Source organism: Clytia hemisphaerica, unplaced genomic scaffold, assembly GCF_902728285.1.
Source record: "Clytia hemisphaerica strain Z4C2 unplaced genomic scaffold, Clytia hemisphaerica genome assembly, whole genome shotgun sequence".
NCBI lineage: Eukaryota > Metazoa > Cnidaria > Hydrozoa > Leptothecata > Clytiidae > Clytia > Clytia hemisphaerica.
Window position 1 is genome coordinate 1,652,402 of NW_027103510.1, and position 27,852 is coordinate 1,680,253.

Consider the following 27,852-nt stretch of genomic DNA (forward strand, 5'->3'; position numbering starts at 1 on the left):
AATATCCAAAACATCTAAAAATTAAATTTATCGTCTATAAGGTATTTCATACAGATAATCCAAAGCACATTTATATATTAAAAAAAAAATCAATAGACTGAATGTGTATCCTAGAATTGGCTTGAAAATTGAGAAAATAACAGAGGGGATTATTATAAGTCAATTAAAGTATAAAACACCATACAAATGAATTGTATTTATGGCAATATAAAACAGTAAAATTTAGTTTGGAATCAGTTTAGATTTGCCTTTCACTTTAACAGAACAGAAAGTTATTTTGCTCAATTATTCTTAGAAGAGATATTGACTTCAAAGATAAAACTTTTCAATGTTCAATATATACCTATAAGATGTAAGCTCGATGTTAATGAAATACAAAAGAACAGTAAACACTTTCTCTGAGAAGTAAGATATGATTATCTGGATTATTTTAGGACCACCCAATCAGCATACCAAATCTAAAAGGTATCCCCACATTGCCAAATCAAGCTCACAAATGAAATCGTCAGGTTGCTTAACAAAACAGTCCATATTGGAGTAAAGTCCTTCTTCCCATCTTCTTAGGACTCCATTTTTACCATAATTTCTCTTCAATATATCTTTCCATGGTGTATTTTTTTGAGCGTCCTTCTCAACAATAGTTTGATCAAGGTTTTTGCAATGATATTTCCAAAGAGCCCAATCACCTTCTACAAAGTTTTTCCAACTTTTACAAACGGTATTGATTGTTTTGAAGTCTTCTATTTCAACTTCTTGTAATACTTTCTCAAAGAGTTCATCAGGTAACGTTTTTTTTGGATCCATGGATATATTGAAAACTCAAATTCGATTCCAAAGCTGATCTTTTGGCTTCAGCTGTAAAATTTCAAAAATTTTCGTCAGCCATTTTTATCAGCTGATAGTTTGTTTTGATAAAATTTAAAGGGACGATTTGTTTTGGTTTTTCTTGCATCTGATTGGTTAAAAATTACACCACGAATTTTTTATACCTTGTTCGTACTTACTAAATTAAAATAATAAATTTTCTTGAGCCGATCGTATGACCAAGGATTAACCTGCGCTCGCTGTTCTAAAATGTAAATGGTAGACTTTGTAGCGCACATGAACTTTTTTCTCGAAAGTGTGACTCGCTTGTCGCTCCCTTTATTTTCTCCAACTTTCGTCTTTTTTCTCGACATCTTTTTGATTAAATATGCCACCCAAGAAAGCTGATAAAGCAAGTAAAAAGACTCAAGAGAAAGCAAAGCAGAAAGTTGTTGAGGTGAGTTCTTATTGTAATTCTGAGAAATTCTGGGGCTGGATCGACCGGGCGGGTTGCCATGTGTGGAACCAGTCTGGAATTCATGCACAGTAATTCGGCGTGAGAATGTCCTCAATTGGGTGCAACCTTCTTGATCCTCAAAATATCTTCGGCGTGGCTTTTGCATGGATTCCACACTGGGTGTGGAAACGATGCAAAGGCTACGCCACGACGACCCACGGCATGGCCCGAACATGTTCGGGCCTGTTCGGACCATGCTCGGGCCACAAAAAAGTATTATTGAATCGGCCCGAACATTTTGTTCGGACCATGTTCGGGCCATGTATTTACAATTGATACGGATTTCATTTACCTTTCCTCACGTGCGTTTGCGTAGGGTAAAATGGCGAAATGCGAAAATCGAATTTGGCAAAAAATTTTTGAAAAATGACCCTACAAGATTTGACTATATCTTTTTATTCCATGAAGAGATTACTTTCAAATAAAAAATGTATTAACAATGAATGTGTGACTATGTTTGCTACATCGTCTAGGCTAAAAAAAGTGCGAAAAGACACGAACGCCATTTTTTAATGAGTGACGTTATGATTTTTTTGATTGCGGATGTGTACAGGAACTCGCCAAATGTTCCTAACTGTCTATTTAAAAGATATGGACATAAAAAAGGCACTTTTTTGGGTGATAATTAAGATTTTACTTAGAAACTTTAATTCTCTTACCCCCGTCTCCCCCCCCTGATATGAGCAAGGGAACCATGTTGGCCACCCCTACTGAAATTTTCAGATAAAAACAAACAAGGAATTAATTCCTGTAACTCGAAGAAAATTGGAAAACAGCTGGTTTTTGACCGTTTCTGATCCTAAAGTGCTATTTTTTAGTAAAAGCTATACAATTTATGTTTGGATTTCTAGAAAGCTTACCCATTCATTGTCAATACATTTTTTATTTGAAAGTAATCTCTTCATGGAATAAAAAGATATGGTCAAATCTTGTATCTTGTAGGGTCATTTTTCAAAAAAATTTTGCCAAGTTCGATTTTCGCATTTCGCCATTTTACCCTACGCAAACGCACGTGACGCCGAATTGTTATTTGTTTGAACTGAGATCTACGCCAAAAAAAGGTCTGCATGTAGGGGGGTTTGGGGTGCTGTAGCCCCCCCAATGAGTCCTGAGCCCTGGTGGGGGGTTCAGGGGCGAAGCTTTGACTTACGCCAAAATCTTACTTTGTATCCGTTCCTTACTATTCACCAAAAGTAATTACTGCCTCACGCCGAATATATCCGTCGCACTGTTCACCATTTCCAAGCTGGCCGGGTTGTGAAGCAATCCAGACAGTATAGACTTAACCAGTTGGCTGGGTGTTTAAGATAAAAACAGCAATTATTGCTTATTTCGGCAATTATTGCTATAAACGGCAATTTTTTCAACGATGAAATGCTTTAATCAACAAAATGTGTTGTCTTTATAAGGGCAAAGATGTTAGAGGTGTTTGAAAATTGTAAAATTGCATCGAGAAAAAGGTTTTTCGGATTTTTAACAGTGATTTTTTCGATTTTTCGTTGCTCATTAACATGAAAAGTTCTAAAATAATATGTAAAAAGATCCTGCATCGATGCCGAAACACAGCCAAAACGAGATAACAAAACCCCCCGTTGTAAATTTGTTTACTAATACATGTGACTCGATTTTGCTAACTGAATCTCCAACAAAAACCAGTTGAAAACAAAACTAAACGAGGCGTGTCAAATACCACGTGTTCAATAATAATATCAATTTTTCTTTCCAAAAACGGCAGTAATTGCCGAAAACGGTAATGATCGACGTAATCTAGCAATTCAATCACTTTGTTAACAACCCTTCAAAGACTCGATAACCGTTCGAGTACTTTGATTGTTATTGATCAGTCCGTCACAAAGTGACATACAAACAAAACTCAACATCCTTACAAAAGTTGTCTTTTTGATTTCCCAAACATTCATCTCAAGTGTTCACTTCCACAATAATTTATGTAATTGCAATTTCTGTCAGTCCACAGTCAGTTAGGAACATTTGGCGAGCTCCTGTACGCGGCTGCAATCAAAGAAATTATAATATCACTCATTAAAAAATGACGTTTGTGTCTTTTCACACTTTTTTTAGCCTAGACGATGTAGCAAACATAGTAAGTATAGGCACACTATGCTTTTAATTTGCTGAAATTTTTTTTTGCGTTGGAAAAACTTTTACAAACTTTCAGCGATGATTGACCAAACTAATACAATGAAAATTATCCAGCGCATTTTTTATCTTCTTACCTTCTTCATTTTTAATGAAGCACTCAAAGTTTACTGAAGGTAAGCACATAAGATATTCTTATAATTAATGATATTCATTGAAACATGCTTCGTTGTGCACTGCGGTGGAGTGCATGACTTAACTCGCGCGGCAACTAACTCGCCTTCTGTTGGAAGATCATATTGGATGTTTTGGCGTTACCACCCTCGAAGCAGCAGGCGCCTTTGTCTTCCAGCAACTATTTCCGCCATTTTAGACTTAGGTAAGTAGCAATGTTTTTGGTTGTTTTCGATGGAAAATGGTAAGAAACTTAAATTTACAAGTGTCATTTAGTTTTTGCTGGCTTATAGAATGGCAGGATCCTGGATGGTTTCCCTAACTGACAGTCGGGTTCAACATATAAGCGTGTTTTTATTCATGTGACCAAAGTGCCTACTAAAACAATCTGGGGTAAGTGGCGAAGCAACATAGCAGATTATTCGTAAAGTAAAGAAATATCTTTTGGCATTGACAATCAAATATAATATATTACATTATATTTCATTGATTCAAAAATCAAAAATTCATTTTGCAATCGCAAAAAAATAAAAAAATGAATTAATATTACATAATAAAGCGCCCCCGTCCCCGTCCTTTACTCTCGTCTAATTTCTGATCTCGGGACGTGTAAAACGCCCGTCCGCCCAATATCCATCCAATCATCTTAAATTCACTTTAGTTGTGCTTTGACTTTTGAAAAATATTATTTAAAAACTATGAATTTATAACAATTACAAAAAACAAAAAGCTCGTATTTTCATCAGTGAAACATAATCAATAAATTTCTAGTTTCAATTTTCAGTGGGCGTTTTTCTAGCGCTTCGTTGATCGCGCAATTTTTGAGTCACACCAACTTTCTCGGCAACTCTTAATAATTATGCATTGTCAAATTTGGTTCCCCATTGTCAAGTCAGGATCGATGGTGACATCACCTAAGCATATAAAAGAAAAGATTACGTCAGTTTTATGCATATATTGATTTGTGAGATATTCTATTCGCCGCGCGAGCGCACTTTTCGTAGACTAGTTGGAATACCTTCTTTTACTGGCGGGATTGATGGTAACTTTTCATCTTCGTTATTTTTAAAATGAAGCATTGCATCAACTATTTACATCATCCATTACATTATAACACACACAACATAATGAGCCTTTATAGCATCCAACCCATGAACGCTAAATAACTGACTAAATTACGGAGACATTACATAATGTGTCTCAAATTAACTCAACAAAAGAAATGCAAGTTCAGGACTTATACAAATACTACAAATTGATGAAAATAAGAAGAAACACCAGATCTCAACTGGATGGCCAACAAGAAGGAACTCGAATGATCAACGAACAACCAAAAGGAAGAAACCCGGGAAGAAACATAAAGAAGAAATATTTATTGTAAATTAAACTTGTGCACTAAAGAGAAAAGAATCTAAGGGAAAAGAGTAAAATTATAGCGAACACTTTAATAAATAATTAGAGTCATTTATTGTTTGAAATAATTGGGAAGATTAAGGTAATCTTATTAGTGATAAAAGGTAATTATCACAATATTTTGAAAATATGCATTTGTTTAAAAAAATTTGAAAATTTAGAGGGAAAAACTGCATTTTAAGTGCATATTTTAACTTCCTGAAAACTTCCTGTGGTACGTTTTCAATGCTAAACTTTTACAGGGGAAAATGCTAAAAATTTCAGACAGATAGATGTCTCTGGTGGTTAGTGCCTTTGTTTTTAGTATCCCCAGTAAAAAGAATTACAGTGTCGCAAATACATTTGAAAAAGTGCACTCACGAGTACTCATTTTCAAATTTTGAAAGAACGAAAAGACGTATCTTAATAATAGTTTTTGCAAAAGTAAGTCTAATAAATTCTCTAAAAAAATTTCCAACCTGGAGGTATGAAAGTTTTTTTCAACAATCTTTTTTTGTTACTGCCGCAATCGCTACCAGTGCAGATACGGTTTCAGAGTTACAGATTTATATATTGACACACACATTTTTACAGTGTCTACTGTCATGCCTGCAAGTTCTTTGTTGATTTGATTTAAAGTCAGTTCATATTCAAAAACAGCAGAGCTTTTAGAGCAAGGTTAGAAATCTGAAATCTGGAATGTTTTGCTTTATTGCGATTAACCATTTTGTTGTTTTGATATGAGGGGACCAAATTTCTGTACAATCTGAAAAATGGCTTTGGAGTGACACATTGTACCAAGTAACCTTTTATTAAAAGAGAGAATGGATGGTATAAGAAAGTTATCTATAAAGCACCACATCCCCAATCAGAGCAAATAATTGATGATGAAATAACCATTTTTTACTTTTTTAGGACAAAACATTTGGATTGAAGAATAAGAAAGGAAAGAAACAACAAACGTACATAAAAACTGTTCAACATCAGGTATTAAAAGGTTTGCGGGTGAAGTTTATCTTTTAAAAGCATTTTCAACCAGTTACATTTCTATGGCAGCAATGCTTAATTAACTACTTGTCTATTTATAAAATGGACAAAACCTTACTTGGGTTTAGATTTTTTAAGTGTTTCTGTGTTTTGACATTCAAAAATATTTTCATTATTAAAATAACATAATAATTACCCTTTCAATATTTCATAGGTTCAAGGGAATCAAAAGGTATGATTTATGATTGTTCTTATTTTTATAATCTTTACGAAATCTTCTTTGTCAGGTTTCCAAATAAGTGACATGGTGTGATATTACGGAACTTTTATGCAGAGAAAAGGTGTTACAAAGAAAAACTCGGGCGTTAACAATCACAAAATCAATTTACCCGTTACCCACTTGCCCACTCATAGTTTGGAAAGGGGTCAATACCCACTCTAGCCTAGAGCTACCCCCCCCCCCTACTCTAGGTTCTACCCCCTTTCAAAATTTGATGGAACCCTACTCAAAACCGGAATGTCATCAGGTTTTTTTCTACTTTCAGGATATTATGCACCACTCATATTAACTAAAATAATACCATATTCACTATTGAAGGGGTGTTTTTGTGTTTATTCGTAGTGTTCCTTCTGAAAACTGGTTAAAATAGGTATAGAGCGAAGGGAGGAAAAAAAATTTAGGATTTTAACCCAGACTGCAAAACTAGATACTTAGAAAGATGGGTTCAAAGAACTTTGCAAACACATTAACCCCCTTTCTAGATGAACCTGCTCCCTTTTGAGAACTTCCCCCTTTTTACGAGAATTTCTCTTACCCCTCCCCTTTCTGCGATTTTCAGGACATCTAAACCCAACCCCCCCACCCCCCACCCGAACTATGCCACTTACCTTGAAGTTTCAATATCTTGAAAATCTTTAAATGTTATTATCTCGTTTATTATAGAAAGCAGGAGAAGCAAATGCACCTAAAGTATGTATTGCATCGCTGCTTTGCTCGCATAAATATTAAATTTAGGTTTATTTATATTAGTTACAAAAATCTAACTATTTTGGGACTTTTTTGTTATGTTGAATAACGAAAACAAAAATGAAAAGTTACAAATGTTTATCCTATTATAATATATAACAAGTCTTTGTTGTTTAAAAAATTTGGACAAAATTTCGACTGACGTGTCGGAACAATTTTTAGTGGCAATAAGTTTTAGAAAATATTGAAAACATTGATTTTGTTACGGCAGGAAGTAAAGTTGTCATATTTTTTAAATTGATTTTATAGTCCTCGAATTGCGTGTCTGTAGCTATTGTTTTTAAATTCTAATATTTATTAAACTTCGTTCCAGTGAACACCCACAAAAAGTTCGTTACTGTTTCTAGGAAAATGATTGATATAAAAAACAATCTGACCTTCATTTTTAGTTATCAAAACGAGAGCAAGAGCGAAAGAAGCTTGAAGAGCTAAATGATCTCTTCAAGCCCGTGCAAGAAGTACAAAAAGTGGCAGCAGGTATTTTTCAAGTATCTTTTTTCTTTCCTTTAATCGATGTTTTTTTCTTAGTTATAGTTATGGTAGGTTATGGGCGAAGAAAATTGTTCATGAATATGAATCTCATAACTTCTTCTTTCTCTCAAATCAGGTGTTGATCCAAAATCAGTTTTGTGTTCCTACTTCAAGCAAGGAACATGTGGCAAAGGGAACAAATGTAAATTTTCACATGACTTAACGATCGAACGTAAATCTGAGAAACGAAGTATGTACTCTGATGAGCGAGACGGGAAGAAAGGTAAACAGAACTTAATTAATTTTATTCCTGACACTACACATATAATCAGAGTAAGGATTCCTCATGATAAATTCATGGTTTCCCTGTGGTTCCAACCTTAATCAACCAACTTGCCTATCTATGATATAAAATTTCATCTATTTTGAAAAAGTTTTTTTGTGACTTAAGAGCCATTTTTTTAAGAGTCTTCAGGGTGTGATACCTCACCCTCTTGGATTTTGCTGAAATTTAGAACAAATGATCTATCACACAAGAAAATAAGACTTGTTGATTCTTAAATAACTAAGCAACATTACTAGGGTGATAATTTATGAGATACTGCAAACAATGCTGTTTAAATCTTCTGGACAAGAAATATTGGACTAAGGAATCCTTGCAGAAAGTTTCAAAAAAATTTGGTGTTGCCTTAAAAAGATACGCCATCTTGAATTTTGCTCCAGGTCTGCCAAAATAGCAATTTTTTCGGCCATTTTTGACGGTTACGCAAAGATGGAAATCCTGAAAATGTTATTTTTGTGGCCAAAACCCACCAGTAAACGACTCCAGGTCAAAAGTTTGCTTCAAAAAAGTCCCAAGGACCATCAGCAGACAGCTAAAAGTGTTTCCAAACCCAGATTACGCAAAGTTTGAAGTCCTCTACAGGAGGTGCTAGAGATTTTCGGGGAAAATTTTGGAAACTCAATTTGATTTCTTCTGATTCCCTACAGAAAGTTCTTGAAATCCACTGTAAATCAGCTTTCTAATGTACTTGAATGAAAATTCATTGACTTTCAAAATCTGCTCCCCACCAGAGTTCATGATTTTTAGGGGTCAATTTTCGCTTAGTAGCCTATCTTTGAGACACTATATCTGCAAAACTGCTTGAGATATCAAGGTGAAATTTTCAGAGTCTTATTTTCTTGTGTGATAGATCATTTTGGTCAAAATTTCATCAAAATCTAAGAGGGTGAGGTATCAGTATCTTTATTCTGAAGATTTAAAAAAAAAAATGGCTCTTAAATAGCATACTAATGCCGGACTTTGTGCTCATGCGTGAGCGTTTCTTAAATATTGCTGATTCGAAAATTGATCCAAACTTAAGAAAGGAATGCTGTAAATTCAGTTGAAACGGAACAACATTTTGTTTATTTGTGCACAACTTTCAAAGGGCTGATTGATACAAAATTCATTCTTTGTTAGGCTTGGAATGGTTTTCCTTATTAACCCTATTTTATTTATTTTGGATGCTATTTCAATTCAATTTGTAACCACTATGATGATGTATCTCACTTTCTTCAGAGTCTATGGAGGACTGGGACCAAGACACGTTAGAAGATGTTGTCAACAAAAAGCATGGCGCTACAAATACGAATAAAACTGATATCGTATGTATTATTCTTTTTCTCTTGTGTAAACTTTTCTGGAGGTGTTAAGATTTCCACGAAGTCAATCATAACATAAATCACCAAAATTGGGGGAATTGATTTCTTAACTTATTATATTATAACATTTATTTTCGTTGGCCATGTTTGACTTTTCGTTGGACATTATTCCAGTTAATTGAGAGAAACATTTAGTTGCTTCTTTGCGGCCTTCCCCAGTATTCAGTACAAAGATTATAAACATTGCTTAAACCAATCTGTCTGCTTCACATATGTTAAAGTCTTGAACAAAATCTAACAGTGCATTATAGACATAACACAAACACAAGAACAAGATGGCGGACGAAGACGCGCGTGTTCAAGATGGCGCATCTTCAACATCAGAAAACAACAACAACACCTTTAATTTTCCACTAATTGTGATGGAAATTAAAGAAACTCAAGGAGACTCAACCTCATTTCTTACAAACCTGGACAATATCTACAATTTGCCGAAGGTTACAAACGAACTTTCAAAACAGCTTCAAATTCCTTTTCTCAAAACACTAAGAGAACAGGTCTTTCAACAATTCTTGAACGTATTCGACCAAGACACACTAACAGAAAACGGTTTTTTCATCACAGACAAAAATGTATCTAAACACCTGAAAAATCGCACAAACCCACTGTACGCTGCAAATGACATTTACGAGTTGGGTCTCTCAATCCATGAAGGACATATTGTGTTGAGGCTTGCCAACTCTCTTTTCAGACCATCTGATAAGCAACAATCGCACACAACAAAAATAGCATCTCCGCTGCTTGAACCAAACATAACGTTACTTATCCAGAAAATGCAAGAACTCTTAGAAGACAACGCAAAGTTGCGTGTTGACAATGCTGATCTGAGGAGACATCTTGTTAGTGTTGAGATGAAACTTGATAAGTTTATGAACAGTGAAAACAATATTCAACCAAGGAAATCTGGAGGATCCTACAACCCCCATGTAGAACGTCAAGCGTCCAACAACGACATCCTTAGCAGTAGTATCCTTAATGAAATTCCTTTCGACTCTTCAATCATCAACAATGAAACTCCCCTTGGCACTGGCACTACTTTCAAACGCAAAAATGCACAAATTCAACCTACTAGATCTGCTTCAAAACCAGCGTACGTTAACCATCCAACGTATGATAACCATCCAACTAACACGGACGACTCCACCTCCGAGAAAGCTAAAGTTACGAGTAAGACTGTTGTATACGGTGACAAACCCCAAGTCAGAGGTAATATAACCGGTGCTACCAGACCGTACTCTTTGTTCGTTGGAGGATTTGACCCCACTTTAGAGATCGCACATGTCAAAAGTTACGTAGAGGAGGAAGTCGGTTTACCAGCTATAGACGTTACACCAACACCAAACAAAGTCAACAAATACAACCGATCATTCAAAATTGATATACCATCTGTTGACAAAGACAAGGCATTCGAACCTAATCGTTGGGCAAAAGGACTCGTTGTTAAACCATTTCGAAATAAGTCTCTATCCCGTCAAACCAGATACAAACCTCGACAGCAAGATGATTACTACTACCAAATCGACTACGATGAACAGCACTACCAAACGAATCACCAACAGAACCACCATTCAGACCAACAGAACCACTATTCAGACCAGAAACAACAAAGTCAATCTCACAGCAAACCACATCACAAATTAGACAAAGGACATAATTCTCATTATTATTCACGCAATGGCTGGGCATAGTAATAATAACAACAACGTAAAATTTATTGCTCTGAACTGTTATGGATTTAAATCAAACTATCTATATGTAAACAACATTATTACTGATGTATGTATGTATGTATGTATGTATGTATGTATGTATGTAATAGTTTATTTCAAGTTGACGAACAGGTAGCAACAAAGGCTAATAAAAGTCAACGCTACTTTACAATTTGTAAGGTGATTACAGTTGAGGCACAAGGGCCTCTAAACCGTTCTTGTACAAAAAATCTTTTTAAAATATAATTTTTCACGAGGGCTTCCTCGTACCCTCCATTTAAAATCGTCATTCGATCTGGCTTTATTCGTCTCGTCTGCTCTCTTTTTCCACTCTTTGATTTGTTCCCTCTCCATTTTTGTCAAGTCGTCGGTGATACTTAATTTCACGTACTTCTCGTGTTGTTTCAATTCAGTCAACTTCTTCATGAATCTGTATTTGTTATGACTGTCTTTGAATACAACTTTGATTGGGCGCATAACCTTAGATTCTTTTCCAACACGAGAGACGTAGGTTGGTTGAGTCTTTAAATTAACGTCATTCAGAAGCTCAGTAACGAAATCGATATCTTCTTTATTTTTCATTTTCATTTACCCCATGGATAATGATATTTGCGTCTGTCGATAGTTTCCTTTGGTCCTCAATTTGTTCGTCGATTTTTTCCTCTCGTAGTAGCTGTTTCATGCTATTTACGCTTAATTGATCATTGTTTTTAGTCGCTTCAGCAAAACTTTTCTTACGTGGTTCTGTTGCGGTTTGAATTTTTGCAGTCTTGTTATTCAACGTCTCTTCTATCTTGGATGTTAGTTTTGTTTCTAGCGTGGAAAACTGGCTCTGTATTAGATTGGTAACTTGATTTTTATCCTTGATGTATTCCTGATATCTTGCCTGTAAATCTTTGATCATTGTGTTTAGACTTTTTTCACTCTCACTTTTGACTTTTATTATACTTTCGCACGATTCGATTTCTTTATAACTGTGCGTGCAGCTTTTAATTCTTTCCACTTGATTATGAACTTTTCTACCGAGTTCTTTTGCCGGAGAGCAACAAGTTATACACACGTATTTTCGGTAACCTTTATTCAAAAACATATTGAACTGGTATGGTGGTAGTCCAGTGCAGGCATAATGTAGCGTTCGTTGGCATTTATGACATTGAATTCTCATTTTTTCATCGTCTTTTATACAATTATGCTCGGTACATCGATTGTTGTCACTCGCATCTTCATCAGGGATCAGGATCTTGCCAGGTGATGTCGTTTTTGGTTGAAATTTGGCTATTTTTTCCATATTTTTAAAATTTTATTGAAAATTCTTCATTTTGAAAAATAAACGAAGAGCACAACCTTTCTGTTTGACGTCAAATTTATTTGCCGATCACGACTGCATTCATCTCTCAGAGACATGGCTTACTCAAAGTGAAGCACACCTCATCCACGATTACAAAAAGGACTTCTATATTTGCTTTCAGCCAGCTAACAAACAGAACACCGGTAGACCTTTCGGTGGAACAACGCTATTCTTACGCAAAAAGAAATTTCAAAATTCAGTTACAATTTTCCAAGAGGACTACATGACAACAATACAGACTTCACTAAATAATCAACTATTAGTTATCACAGGAGTATACCTTCAATCGATAAACAAATCAGACTATATAGAAACATATAAAAGCCAACTATCATCTATCACTGGTATTTTGAACCAATTTTCCGCTACATCTGAATCGATTATCCTTGGTGACTTTCAAAGCTGCCCGAATGAACCTATCACACAAAGGACTACACCACCCAATGCTCTTTTACCTTACCTATCAGGATTTATTGCCGATAATAACCTTGTTCCAATAGACATCACTCACGGTCATGGTCCAAACTACACATACCACCATATTTCGCTTCCCAACAAGTCATATATAGACCATGTCCTTATATCACAATCGTTACTAGATCTACTTGTTGACTCACACGTCCCCGAACCAGATGCCTTGAATACAGGCGACCACCTAGCTGTTAAATTGACGTTACAATCCCCACCTTCAACAAACAATCATACCACTGAACTTGAAACAGAAACTCTGACCAATGACTATATACCAACCCATATGTGGAGAAATAGTGAATTTGTAAAACTATACAAGGAAAAAGTTTCAGAAAACATCACTAAAATCAACAATGTAATCGACACTGAAACCATGCTTGATAACCTACAGAATATCCTACACTCATCGGCATCTGACTGCTACACAACTTTTAAACAAGACTTCTTCGAATTTCCAACTAAACGCTGGTGGAACAACGAACTAACTGAAGCCAAGAAAAATTTACAATTACACTTTAACATTTGGCGAGAAAACAACTTCCCTAGAAAGGATTCAGACATCTCCTATAACCGTTACAAATTCTCACGTAAGATATTCAGAACACTCGTTAAACGCGCAAAGCACCAAGCAACAGTTGAACACTATATTAATGTGGAAAAGCTCAAGAACTTAAACCCATCTTCATACTGGGCTCAAATTAATCTAATTAAGAAAAAGCAACAGAAATTATACACAATCAATGGCAAATCTACCAAAATCGACATTGCTAAAGAATTCAGTGACCACTTTGATAAGCTCCTTAATACACCAAGAATCGACACCATTGATAACACCACATCGAATGAAGAACTTGTTAATATGCTACATGAACTTCAAAAAGATCTCGATTCCGACGAATTTTACGTTACCCAGCATGACGTTTCATCAGTAATAGAAAAACTTAAAACAGGTAAATCTCGTGACCCTTTCCAGTTGTTACCAGAACATTACAAATACGCATCAAGTGACACATTCAATGAATACCTCACCAAACTAATAAACGAAATATTTCGCTCCAAAGACATTCCTGCATCACTGAGTACGTCAATACTTATACCGCTGGTGAAATCACACAAAAAGTCTTTGAACGACGCGAATAACTACCGTGGAATAAGTCTTCTCCCGATCATCACAAAAATACTTGAACTTATCATTATTGAGAAATGCCCTCAACTCACGGACCACAATGTTTCTCAATACGGCTTCACTAAAGCATCATCATCGATTCATGCTGAGCTCGTCATCCAAGATACAATACGATATTATAATAACAACAGTACACCGGTATACGTTTGTAGCCTGGACATAGAGAAAGCCTTTGACTGTTGCAACTGGCAAATACTTTTCACCAAACTTCTTGATTCAGAGTTACCCAACCAAGTTTTAAACTTTTTGATTCAATTTTATCTGAACAGTTCAGCAATCGTCAGCTATGGTTCTTTTCGCTCCAAAGCCTTCACATTGACTCAAGGTGTACGCCAGGGTGGGATCCTCTCACCCTACCTGTACAACTTATACACTGAAGGTCTTCTTGTAAAAGTTAAACAATTAAACATTGGCTGCTCACTACCTAACGGACTACACACAGCAGTCATTGCCTACGCGGACGACATAATCCTTCTCAGCCCATCTCTCAAACACCTACAATCAATGGTTAGTTTATGCGAAAAATATGGACGAGAGCATGGATTGAAGTTCAACCCATCGAAATCAAAAACACAATTTGTAATCTCCGGCCGGAGTAGTATTGCTAATCCAACGATACAACTTGAATCTACAGAAATCAATCCTCAACAAAAACTCACCCATCTTGGATTCCACTGGTGCACAAAGAACAACAGACTCTCTCTTAGTGGACACAAAGATTCCCGAATCTCGGAGTTATGGTCGGTAGCCACCTCTCTTATAACCTCTGGCGTAAGGCACTGTCACCCGGATGCTATTGTCAAAATCTTTCAATCAATCGTTTTGCCAAAATTACTATATGGTTTGGAACTTATTGACTTAACTAAAACTGAACTAGACTGCTTAAACAGACAAGCGAGGTCCTGTTTAAAATCTCTGTTTAATATTTCGAAAAACAGCAAAAATCATCTGCACAAAATTTACAATATCCCGGATGTCTCTGTCCTCATAGAGGACAGAAAAGTTAAACTTCTACGACAAACATTGGTGAACTCCAACACCTCTTCATATATGTATAACACACTCAGCTGCACTGACAATATTGACTATAGCTTTCTCGCGAGGGCAGCAAACACTATTCATATGAGCAGCCTTGACCTCGTTCAAGTAATCTTGGATAAAAAACACAACATTGATAGGAAATATATTTATGAAAACTCAAGCGAGGTTGACCTATGCAAGCTCCTTATAAAGAACTGGCATGTGATGGAATATCGGCTTGCTCTAAAACATATCCTAGAGGAACACGTTCAACGCTCAAGGACAGCCACATCTTCATGACACCCCTCCCCTGCCATTTTCCCTATCCCGTCCCTTTCTCGTCATGATAATTTGTGTCTGACCTTGTTCTGAACTTTGTTTCCTTTTTTTTAACGCTGTATATACTTTTAGCTTTTTATTTTTCCCTAACCATGTACCTTATCTTATAGGTGATAAAAGAGATTTATTATTATTATATACATGCTTAGTGTATCTTATCCGATATTTCTCTATATTTTGCAGGTCTGCAAATTCTTTTTGGACGCGATTGAGAAAGGTTTATACGGTTGGTTTTGGAATTGTCCGAGTGGAAACAAATGTATATACCGTCATGCATTGCCGCCTGGCTTCGTCTTGAAGAAAGACAAGAAGAAAATGGAAGAAGACGAAGAAAAAATTACACTGGAAGAACATATCGAAAATGAAGTACGTTTTCCTCACATTCATTGATTACTTTTTCAGTACCTTTTATGGGGTTAAATGTTTTAAATACTGGTCACGTGGAATATGAAAATTAGCCAAATAGAATGGCTCTATTTGGTTTTGAAGCTATACATTTACCTTGATTTATAAAATACACCTTTCATATTAATCCGTTGGGTGCTTTTCTGAGTAAAATCAATTTTTCAATGACCAATCCTGACAGTTTTTGGTCCGATGAAAGTTCAATGGTCGCTTGATTGATACTCTTAGCTTTACATGTTGACTAGGATATTAGCTTTAATCTCTAAGATTGAGACAATGGAATAGCAATATTTCATTTTGAATCGATTTGTATTCTGTATGACTTGAAACTCTACTTTTGTTTTACTTTTTTAGAGAAAACAATTAACGGGGGATTTAACGCCTGTCACGTTACAAACTTTCTTGGCATGGAAAAAACGGAAGGTAATTATCTTCAATTCAGTCAAAATTCATTACTTTGCACAGAGAAGTAATCGTTAAGAGCAAGAATACGTAAAATTCTGAGTTCGGTGTAAAAACTGCAATGCCATTTTCATTGTATTATAGGAAAGTAAGGAGAAACCCTCTCTATCTAAGTCTATTCTTTTAAGGTATCGATTAAATTGTCCATTTTCTACATATTGTCATATTATAATGAATCCATCGTTTAGATTCAAGAGAAAAAGGATAAACTTGCGGCAGAGATGAGCAAAAAGAAAGAAGACTTTAAAACTGGAAAACTTCTCGGCAAGGTATTGTGGGAGAGAGTATTATAACACCAATCAACTAAATTCAAGATTATCATTTTCCCTATAGTAACAAACAATATTCTTGTCAAATATATAAAAGTAGAAAAAAGTCCATATATTTAGCAGCAAACATACGCAAACAAATAACATTGAGAAGGATTTTGTTGACTTACTACAACGGCATAAAAAGCACCCTATCAGGATAGGGCCCATGTTATAAAGACCATATTTGTGCTAAGCTTTGTGTGCTATAAGCGTCATAACTTCTGTGCTTATTTACTGTTCACAATATGCTTCTACGTCTCAGATCGGTTGAAACTCAAAATGAACTTGAAGTACTTGAAGTGTCAGTTTTTTCAACACTGTTAAACGGTCTATTCTAATGTTGTTCTTTTGTTGTTTTCATATTCTCAGATCAGTGGAAAAGAAGTGTTCTTGTTCAAACCGGAAATGGCGGACGCGGATGACGATGAAGCTGATGACGAAATTTCGAAATTCAGAAAAGAGGTTTGCTCTTACAATATTCGAAATAAGTTTACTTTGTGGAAACTAATTTTGGCGATACTCCCCCCTTCCAATTATGAAAAAGGACCTTGTCATCGCTTTTACCTATTTCCTGAACAATCAAAGTTTCAGCCCACTTCTTTTGAGTGACTAATAATGACCTAACGGCGACCTACTATTTCAATCTATTTTCGTTAACATCGCCATCCTTTTCTGTTTTCCCTTGAATCTTTGTTTATGATAATTCGTGACGTATTAAATGTTGATCACTCTTAATCGAATTAATGTTCAGTTAATACCCTAACGTGTCTGCTTAGGAAGTAATTGAACTATGAGCGCAATAAACTTTCATTGATAATAGTAGCAGTGATCAATATTTGTTACGTCATGAATTATCATAAACAAAGTTTTAAACGTTGCTTAAGTGTACTCTTAAAGGGGACAAGCTGGAATTTTTACAAGCTCTTATTTGATTTGGTTGGTCGTTAAGATGTAATAAAAGAATCGTATTACTTTTTCTAAAGAACGCGTCATCTCTATCACTTTAAATGACCAATTAGTGAAGTATCTTGTAAAAACTCCAAGGCATCTCTCTTAAAGGGATGTTTCTAAACATCGACCAGAAATGACAACCACGACCGGCGACCGCGACCACGACCAGCGACTAGACAAATTTGGGTTATCGAGTTTTTTCCCTTTCTCCAACGTAGAGTATCTCTCCTTATCTATCTAGAGCCACGCGCCTAATGCGTAAAACAACCATTTTGACGCTCTTGGAGCTTGGTTATGGTGTCAATTTCTATCCTTTTGTATTATCAGCATCAAAATAATTAGCGGCACAAAATATTTTGAAATTGGCTTGTATTTCTTCATCAGATTTGTTATTTCTGTCGAAATTAGTCACTTTGTCAACATAAAAACAATAGAATAATTGGTTAGATTCATATCTTTAAAACTGGCCTTCCCAGTTTTTTCCTACTAACAAGTTCTATCTATTCATACTAAAGGCATCTCATTAACAGCATAATCAAAATATTTGGACAGCAGCTTAAGGACATCATACTTAATGACCTTGCCAATATTTTTGTCAAATAGTGTCACTTTGTCAAGAAAATGACTGGTTACTTCAAAGGTCATTTTTTAGTATTCTGAGGACTTGATTTGGACATTCTCTACGGTGGAGAGAGAGCAGATAAACTTGATAACCCAAATTTGTCTGGTCGCCGGTCGTAGTCGCTGGTCGTAGTCGCCATTTCTGGTTGAAACTCCCCTCTTAACCCTTTTTTTATCAGGGGGTGTTTTCCACCAGCCTGGCACTCTTTTGCTAATAGCTCACTGAAAAGAATTTAGCACTCTGAAAGTTTCTGACTTTTAATATAATCTTATAAGCAGCATGTATTCCAAATTTTTCAATCATATACCGACCAGATCAGGTTTTATGTACAGGCATATCATAAAACCATGTAAAATTCCAAAATCTTAAATTTAGCATAACTTTTGATCTAGGCATCCAATTGACTTCAAATTTTGACAGGTTTTAGGTATCAATAATAAATTTTAAAAAATATTTTTAAAATTTTCAAATACTGATGACGTCACCAAAAACGACGTCATTGTTTTTTGAAAAAATTTATTCATCTTCTGCATGGATTTTAAACGTCAATTTTACTAATATGTTAAAAACCGGCAAATATGTTAAAGATATTCTCTTTTGCTTTTAGAAATTCAAAACAGAATTGAAAAATCTCCATTCGTTCAACTTTAATTACTATTTTATTGAAAAGTACTTTTTCATTGGTCAGCGATAATTGTGAAACTTTGTAATGATGTCATCACCTTTATTACGTCATCAACCCAAATCTTTTTCTATGAGCTCCTTCTATGGTAGAAAACTTTTCTGCCAAGTTTTAAGTCCATAACTTTTCTAGATCAAAAGTTGTGCAAGGCTTGTGGAAAACACCCTCTTCCTTGAGAATACGAATGATAATAATAGGGTTAAAGCCAGGTTAACGATATTTAAATGGAGGTCTGAATCACTATGAAAAAAAATATAAGCCTGCAAGAGAAGTTGTTGAAAGAAATCAACAATTCAATAAAGCGCGCGTTTCATTACGTAAGCTTACGTCAGTTGATTGTTCTATTCGACAAAAGAATGTCTTCTTGCTGAAATTACATAATGAAGACTATCAATTAAGAACGCTTCGACGTTAATGGGTCAAATAAGATGTTCTATTGCCTTAGCCTATTGACTACGAAATGGTGAACGTTTCATCATGTTTGACCATTATTTTTTGAGATATTCAAATCTTAAATTATATAACGTCATCAATTATGAGGAAAGTTTTTGCGCCAAACATATGGCATTTTTGGACATGCCAAAGGTTACATGAAAAATTGCCCCAGGATGAATGTTTGGATACTTCAACCTTGGGAAAAGTTTTAATGAAACCGTTTTAGTATTAACCCGTTTAGCCAATACCCCATTACAAATTTCTTGCTTTTCACAAACAAAAAAGCAGCGATGGTCATGGTTTCTGCCCACTTGTCAGGTGCCCCCATTGAAGCATGGTGCCCCCAACGAGTTAAGTCCTCTTGAAAAAGAGGATTAGCCCCCCTCTACTAACCTGGCCTAGGTGCCCTTCAGATTTCTGGGGGGGGGGGCTGATACCATGGATGGTCCAGTAAGAATAGCAAACCTTTCGCTCTGTTTTAAGCTGCCGCCTCTGGTTGAAACTCTGTCAAAAAATTTTCCCGACAATTTGGCAATTTCCATCTTCGCGTAGGCTTTTTTAACAGACTTCAAAGCCATTCATTGTATCCAAAAAAGAGTACAAAAGTACAAAAATTACAAAAAAGATGAAATAAGATATAGTCACTTCTTTGGACCTGATAATATATCTATGTGCCTTATCGATCCTATAAATATCAGCGTAAAAAGGTCATCACTAGGGTAGCCATATAGTTAGTAAGGGTAGCCATATAATTAGTTAGGTTAGCCCATACATAGATTTCTGTAAAGCCCGAAGAGCTAGATAACGTGCTTTGGTTGAAAAGTGTGCCGAGGCTCGGTAGGAAATCTTACCTAGGCGACGTTGCACTACAACAGAATTTCAGCGCTTGACCAATCAGAAGCTTTAAGGATTTGTGAAAACAATAACAACAACACTTATTACGATATTTCACTTATGTTTGCTTGGAAAAGCCTAAATCATTCCATCTAACCTGTAGGGTAGCCATACGTGACCACTTTAGGGTTTTTTTTTGGAACCTCGCCCTTTACGATTGTGATGTTAGGCCACAAAAATGAGATCTAATTACTTTTCTTACAATTAGGCCCACATACAGCTCTTATTAGAAAGGGACAAAAATGTTTTCTATATTTTCTTTAGAACAGCAATCACGAAATTTCATTAACTTTTGGTGTCTAGACTGTGGGAAAATACATCTAAATCTTGAGTATCTCTTAAGTTACAATAAACCAGCTGCGCTGGAAGCTCCGGCTTAAGAGATTAAAAGATGTGAAAGATGAGCTTGTTGAGTTAGTTGTGTTAGAACGTTGCCCACAAACTGCTAATCAGAACAGATCAGAAAGCAAAGTAATAATTCTATTGCAGAGCGAGTATGAGAAATAATCTTAACGAATAAATAAACAAGCTGGAAGTTTAGCTCTTCTACTCTCGGGTACCTAATAGCCGGGGGGTTGGAATAAGCGGGGGGGGGGGGGTTGGAAAAAATCTCAAAACTTAATAAGCGGGAGGTTGGAATAAGTGGGGGGTAGGGGGGTTGGAAAAAATCTCAAAACTTATAAGCGGGGGGTTTGGAATAAAAATGTCCTGGGTGGAAAATTTTTGAAAAGGAGGCTAATACAGCTGAATTAGGACAAAAAAGGGAACTTTCAAAAATTAATTAGCGGGGGGGGAGGCTATTAAGTACCCGAGAGTAAGTGATTACACATGCACTTTCTTGCTTAAAGAACCAACCCCACCCCCCGCCCACTCATCCTCGACTAAAAAGTTCAAAATTGGAGCTAAATGAGATAAACATTTAGAAGTCAATATTTCCAAGTTCTTGATTTGATTGTCCAGATAAAATTTTGGGAAGAAAAATAGTCTAAATTAGAGGCCACGGGCTTTTAGCTAAGCATTATTGTCGGGATAATACTTGGGGGAGAGTAGGATAAACCAAATAAAATGGTACAATAGTGTGTATGTAATAAATAGTGGTATATTTGGAAAAAACCTGTTTCGGGTTTGAAAAATCTTCAAAGGGAACGGTCGCCCCAGCCAATGAAATTACGACAAAGTCCAAAAAATATCATTTTCAGCCATAACACTGAAAATTTCTCCAATCTTGTTCAAATTTACACAGGAATTGTGTTTTAGTATCCTTTATTGAATTCTCATAGTGATATGTTGGTAAAAAATCTGTGTCGGGTTTGAAAAATCAAAAGGAACGGTCGCCAGCCGCGATGAAATTACGACAAAGTCCAAAGACGATCATTTTCAGCCATAATACTGTGAAAATTTCTCCAATCTTGTTCAAACTTACACAGGAATTGTGTTTTAGTATCCGTTATTGAATTCTCATAGTGATATGTTTGTAAAATATTTGTGTCGGGTTTGAAAAATCAAAAGGAACGGTCGTCAGCCGCGATGAAATTACGACAAAGTCCAAAAACGATCATTTTCAGCCATAGTACTGTGAAATCTTTTCCAATCTTGTTCAAATTTACACAGGAATTGTGTTTTAGTATCCTTTATTGAATTCTCATAGTGATATGTTTGTAAAATATCTGTGTCGGGTTTGAAAAATCAAAAGGAACGGTCGCCCAGTCAAAAAATGATGAATACAAAACAGGACAGGATCATTTTCAGCCATACACATAACACCACAAAAACTGCTCAGATCGTTTGCAAATTTGCACTGTAATGTTGTAATTTTAGTATTCTCTTTCGAATTCCAATGGATGTGTGTTTGAAAGTTTCATTCCATTGTCTAGTCTAGCAAGCTAGACGACTAATTTATACATAGTAGAAATAAAGCAAAAAGTAATGAATAGAACAATTTTAGTCGTCTAGAAACCTTTGTGCACTCCAAACAAAAGAAAAGTGTCAATATTGCAATTGTAATTTTTTCCTGCTCAAAATAATTCTCGAGAAAAAAAGTATGTGTGGATTTGTGTATTGAAAGTTTTTCATTTGAGTTGATTTCGTTTTGAGAGTTTGTTGTTGCTTGATAAATTGTTTTCTCGCTACGCAAGTTTCTTTCTCGCTACGCAAGTTTCTGCGTAGCTAGCCCCTGTATCTATAAGGCTGGAACACCGGATTCTTCCAGTCGTTTATACAAACTAAATCCCGTATTATTATTATTAGTATTACACGCATTATAAACGACTCCAGTCTATCCATTGTCAAGTTACAGAGTTTTATGGTTTTGTGCGTCCATAAAACTAGAGAAGTTAGCCATATGCAAGATTTAAGCACTCGAGCAGCTGACGATTCATGGCCAAAATTTCTCCAAAGTCTTTCCACATTGTTATAGACCAGTATGCATCAAACTTCTCATAAATCATGTCCAAAACATCATGAATAATGATGAAAATGATCACTATCTTTCACTGAGATTTGCAGCTAAGCCCACTTTCGGCAGCCATCTTTTTCTAAATACTTTCGCAATATTATCGAAATCCAGATAATCCGTTTTTATTAAATCGGAATAGATCATCGGATTAGATAAACAAACAAAAAATGTCTTGACCGTCGTTGTCGGAAGAGAGAATTAAAGGCTCTAGGCCGGAGCAAGAATTTTCATGAAATGAGTAACCATGAACACTAAATATACTTTTAGCGTCTTTTAATTGCCCGTTAATTAATATCATTTAACATTCTGTAATTTATAAGACGATAATAAGAATATCCAAATTAGCGTTACAAAAAATAATCTAAAATCGGTGTATTTATCATACTCTTTGTAATATGACCTCAAATGTAAAAATAGAAAGAAGTTCTGAAATACAAAGTAAAACTCCCGAATAAATTTTCCCGACATTTCGGGAAATTCCTCGTCAGTATCATTATTCACAAAAGGTTTGTAAGCTTAAAAATCCATGTTGCTTATTTTGGGGTAATTTAGGTAATAGCCGAGTAGCATAGCCCCAAGTCACTCCCATACTAATCTTAATCGCTAGAGGACTGAATCCAAAAACAGTTTAAACTTTCGACCACATTCACAGGAGTAATTAGGGAATAAGTCACATACCTAGTCAGGAATTTGATAACCAATTAAAGATGGCTGAATCTTTGACTGGTCTGAATATCATTTTACTCCCATGCAGCCCCTAAAACTTTAAAAAGCGAAAAAAATAGAGAGATTTAGATTTAGATTAACTTCGATTTTACGAAAATCTTGGATACGTCATACGTCAAGAAAGGAGAGTTTCCATGGCCAACGCCCACGTAAAGAGAACACGCCCATCCTATGAGCTTTATACTAATATGACATACAAATATGCAATCAAGATTTAGCTGGTAAAAAAAAATCCAATTATGATAATTCTGATCTATCTTTAAAAAATGCTGAACTAGACAAAATTATTAGTAGGGAAAATGAGGCATCGGCTTAGGTATTTTTTCAAGAAAAAGGAATTTCCCCGACTCTTATATCAAAATGCGCTATAAAGTTAGCCATTCTTGTTGTGCAAAGTTTATGAAATACTTTACGTGAAGCAGAGTATTGATTTGAGTGGCAACACACAGGGTATCGAAGCACAAACTTTACCAAGAACTTTCCAGGAAGAGGATTTGTTAAAAGACATTCTAAACTTATTTACGTAAAAGTATTCAGGAGACAAAGCATTCAATTAGGCAATCAGACAGACTGTCGTTGAAGCAACCAGAATTTCTTCGAAGGAGTAATTTTAAAAGGCAACAAGGCTTTGGAGAAATCGAGAAGAATAAGCAAAATGTCTATGTCATCTGGAAGCTCGCCTTTGAACAGGACCCCTCCAATTCAAGAATCGAAACAAAACCAAAAATCAGAACTGCTTACAAACTCCACCAACAAGAAGCTTGTGAAGAATGCAAGCTATATGAACTCTGTAGTGACTTCTATCAAAGGAGGTATTTCCAAATCGAACGGACTGAACAGTCTACATTACGCCATCGGGAAGAAAAAATGACGTCTAGTTCTTGTAAGTTAAAAGCTTGGTTGTTTGTCCTCCGCCCAAAGACGGTACATACAGGGCAATATCAAATATCTAGTAGCGATTCCCTCGGAAGGTATTCGAAGTGGATTGGACAAGCTACATTTTGTGATCGGAAAGAAGAAAAGTATCTAAAGCCTTTCTCAGATTTTGAACAGATTCGACAGCCTTTCATCCAAAGAATACACGCTTGGTTGCTCTACTATCAATCCCTCAAAAGGCATTTCCAATGGGAGTGGATTGAACGAGCATTGTTTAATTTTGCAATCGGAAAGACGATGCAAAGAGGAAATGAATTCTATTGTATTGGTTTTGAACGTTGTAATCAGTACGAAATGAATGCAAGACTAACGAGAGCAAGAAATGAGATTATCCTTTATGGAGAAACGGAGCAAGGAAGGGGTTTTCAATTAAGATAAACTTAATTATTTAATCATTTAGGAAGCTTTTTAGTCATGGTTGCACCGATATTATTTATCAGAGAGAAATGTCGATTAGTAAAAATGGTCCTTTCTCTGCAACAGACCTATTTCGGATTCAACACAATTTTAGTGATAGCTAAAGTTAGGTTTTTAAATTTTTATTACGAACACCACTAACGTCATTTCGAAATAAGAGACTTCAGGGAAATAAGCGTAACTTTATACATTTTATATGCAAAGTTTATTTAACTGGATTTGGATTTATTTGGATTTTGATTTTGATATATTTTTCTTATATTGATTATTGGAATTATTCAAAGAATTTAACTTTTTAAAAGGCACTGTACATAAACTACTTTTCTATCTAAAATTTTTTTGACTACCACGAAATTTTTGTTTTGAAAAAGACATTTTTATCATATAGAAAAACCCGACAGGACAAACTGATATAATGTATAGACTTTGTTTCATTTTTTACTAGTTTTACACCACTTAATAATGTCAACATGCTACTCAGAAATTCCCTATAGATTTTCCATAGTGGAACTATTTTTAAAAAGTATCAGCCTTTATACATGTCGTCGACAAATATTGACAATTTCCCCTCTTTCATTAATATATGTTGAATAGTAACCTACTTGACATATGAATTAAGGACGTAGTATCAATCTTTCCACCTTCCAAATATGTGTATATTACAGACCAACTCAAATTTGCCTTTTCGGCCTTATTTAGGCCTAGCCTTTATCTCAAGATTGAAAACTTGTTTTTGCCGAAAGTGAGCATTTTTGGTAAAATTCTGACCGGTCTGTAAAATGTCAACCCCACAGGTCCATATTGCCCCAAATATTCGAGACCCATAACTCTTACGTGCCAAATAAACGGGGGGGTTCAAATAAACGGGGGGGTTGGAAAATTTACGAAATTTTAATAAACGGGGGGTACCTAATTGCCGGGGGGGTTGGAAATTGTACTTCTGAAACCCCAAAAATAAGGTAAATATAGGCTAAAATCAGGCTATTAAGAGAAAATAAGGGGCCTTCTCTTTGACAGCTGAAAATTTTCGTAAGAATTAATAAACGGGGGGGTCCTTATAAGGTCCGGGGGGGTTGGAAAATTTTCGAAAAATTAACAAGCGGGGGGGGGCCCGTTTATTTGGCACCTAAGAGTACTGGTCCAAATTTTAACTCCAAAGCTCCTGTAGTTCCCATGTTCCAGAAAAAGGGTTGTTTTACAGACCGTTCTGTTAAGTACAAAATTTTACCAATAAAAATACCAATATTTTCGGTAAATTTTATTTTTATTTGGACCAAGTTTCAACAACACCAAACTAGTTTCCAAATTTATTTGATGAGCCATTTTTAACATCCTGGTCTACAAACAACTCACTTAATTTGTCAATATTTATTACTGGTCAAAACTTCATGTTCACAGCATCACTCAATTCTGACATACGGGGAGGAGTGGTGTTCCTTCCGCTTATACAAAATATGAAGAGGCTCGCAAAGTTAAGAAGTTAACAATCTCTTTTCTCATTCACAGCAACTCGGTGAAGCCGTCGACGAAGGACCATGCCAAGAAATTGACCTCGAACAATTCTCCATGAACGCGTCTGCGGCCCATATTAACGACAAAGGAATTTCAAAAGCGTCTTCTCTGAGGGCCAGTGAACGGAACCCATACGGACCGACGTTGAACGGTGACACGGTAAGAGTCTAAACGTTGTAAAGAACTTCACCAAGAGGTTATTAGTCATAAAAGCTTAACCTTTCCAGCGCGCAACTTTTTAAATTTTCACGCTGTCAGCGCGCAACATTTTTTCAGAAAATAGACATGTTCAGTTATTTGATCATAACTCAAGAACTAGGAATCTTTAGAAAAAAAGTAAGGTATCCCTGAAAAGCTACTTAAATTCTACAACTTTTAGACCAAGTACCAATCCAAATAAAATATTCCAACAAAAATGGTAGCATCACGTAAACCACAGTTTTTTTACACGTTTTGCGGTAATGTCACTTTTTTTGCATTTTTCACTTCTAGAGCAAAAAAAAAGTGGGGGGAAGTTAATTAAAAAATCTGTCTTTGGCTATTTATCAATCTATACATCATTTTGAAGTAATATACCAAAAATCAGCATCCAGAAAAATCTGTATGTGTCACACCAGCCTCCCAAATATCTGTCACTTTTGCCAAAAATCACGATTTTCGGCTAAAAAAATCCAATATATACAATTTTGAAGTATTTTGATGATAATGTGTTTCCAGAAGCAGCTACAACATCAAAAATGGTGTAAAAGTATTCCCCAACTATCTAAACAACACTTTCAGTCAGTATTCTTAGCTCCTGAAGCTTTTGAAGGGTATCGGCTACCGTGAAACTAGATGGCATAGTCGGCGGCAGTTGCAAAGTTTCCAAAAACCGTAAGCCTTTTGAGGCAAACTCATTGCTATCAAATCTGGTCTCTTTTGCCCATAAGGAATGCTAAAATGTCATCATAATAATTCCATGTGGCTGTTATGTGGTTCTTGCCATCATTTTGATCCATATAAGCTGTAATCAGGACATCGTTATGAGCCAAGAATTTCGGGGATCGATCGACCGTTGCTGGTGGAGCGGAAGAAGTAGTGCAATTCAACATAAATCCAGGCTTTTCAAATTCTTTGGTGCTCCTTTGAAATAAATGAGGTGTAGAAAACACTTTTGCATTGAATTTGTCCACTTTCCATGCTCCAACCTGAATAAAAAGTAAAAAGTACTGTAAGTTTGGGTTGACTCCGATGGTTTGTCGAGAAAAGTGGTCAAAATGACAAATAAATGGAATTTTTATGCTAAAAACAAAACACAAAATATAAGATATACTTACTGGATGTTTTGCCATTATAAAAACAATGTTTCCATGAAGAAAAGTGGCCTAAACCAGTCAAAAAATCCAAGAACTTTAGCAGTAAGTTTGAAAAACCCATTTCTTGGTCGCCATCTTGATTCAGTGTTTTTCTCTATCTTTTCTCCGAAATCTGCTGCCTCACCACGTGATCAAAACATTACATCACCATATATCAAAAGAAAGCTTAGAATCTCTAGTTTCCGTTTCTCTTTACTTCTACGGCTAGCAAAGAAGCCAATGGGAGAAATATAGCTTAGAAGATCACTATGTCAAAAAGACGTGTATACACGTCTGCCGGAACGTATGCTCGACGTGTATACACGTCCGCCGGGCTGAAAAGGTTAAATATGTTTCAAAAGTATAAGGACATTTTACTTTTTTATTAATTTATCAACCATCCATTTATGCTATGATAAAAAGTTGTGCGCCGTTACATAAAAAAGTTGTGAAGTAGGCCTTTT

The 27,852-nt window shown here is 35.7% G+C and overlaps 1 protein-coding gene across 1 annotated transcript in view; it reads left to right on the forward strand.

Moving 5' to 3' along the window:
- Nucleotides 1-1,060: 1,060 nt before the first annotated feature.
- LOC136799143 (zinc finger CCCH domain-containing protein 15-like) overlaps nt 1,061-27,852 on the forward strand; it is a 29,462-nt gene continuing 2,670 nt past the window's right edge. Inside the window, exons 1-12 of the mRNA XM_067055850.1 lie at nt 1,061-1,261; nt 5,900-5,971; nt 6,186-6,203; nt 6,915-6,941; nt 7,388-7,475; nt 7,606-7,752; nt 9,031-9,116; nt 15,430-15,612; nt 16,006-16,074; nt 16,302-16,382; nt 16,794-16,886; nt 26,049-26,213. Of these exons, the coding sequence (XP_066911951.1) occupies nt 1,193-1,261; nt 5,900-5,971; nt 6,186-6,203; nt 6,915-6,941; nt 7,388-7,475; nt 7,606-7,752; nt 9,031-9,116; nt 15,430-15,612; nt 16,006-16,074; nt 16,302-16,382; nt 16,794-16,886; nt 26,049-26,213 (1,098 nt within the window). The 5' untranslated portion in view covers nt 1,061-1,192. The remainder of the gene's footprint in view (nt 1,262-5,899; nt 5,972-6,185; nt 6,204-6,914; nt 6,942-7,387; nt 7,476-7,605; nt 7,753-9,030; nt 9,117-15,429; nt 15,613-16,005; nt 16,075-16,301; nt 16,383-16,793; nt 16,887-26,048; nt 26,214-27,852) is intronic.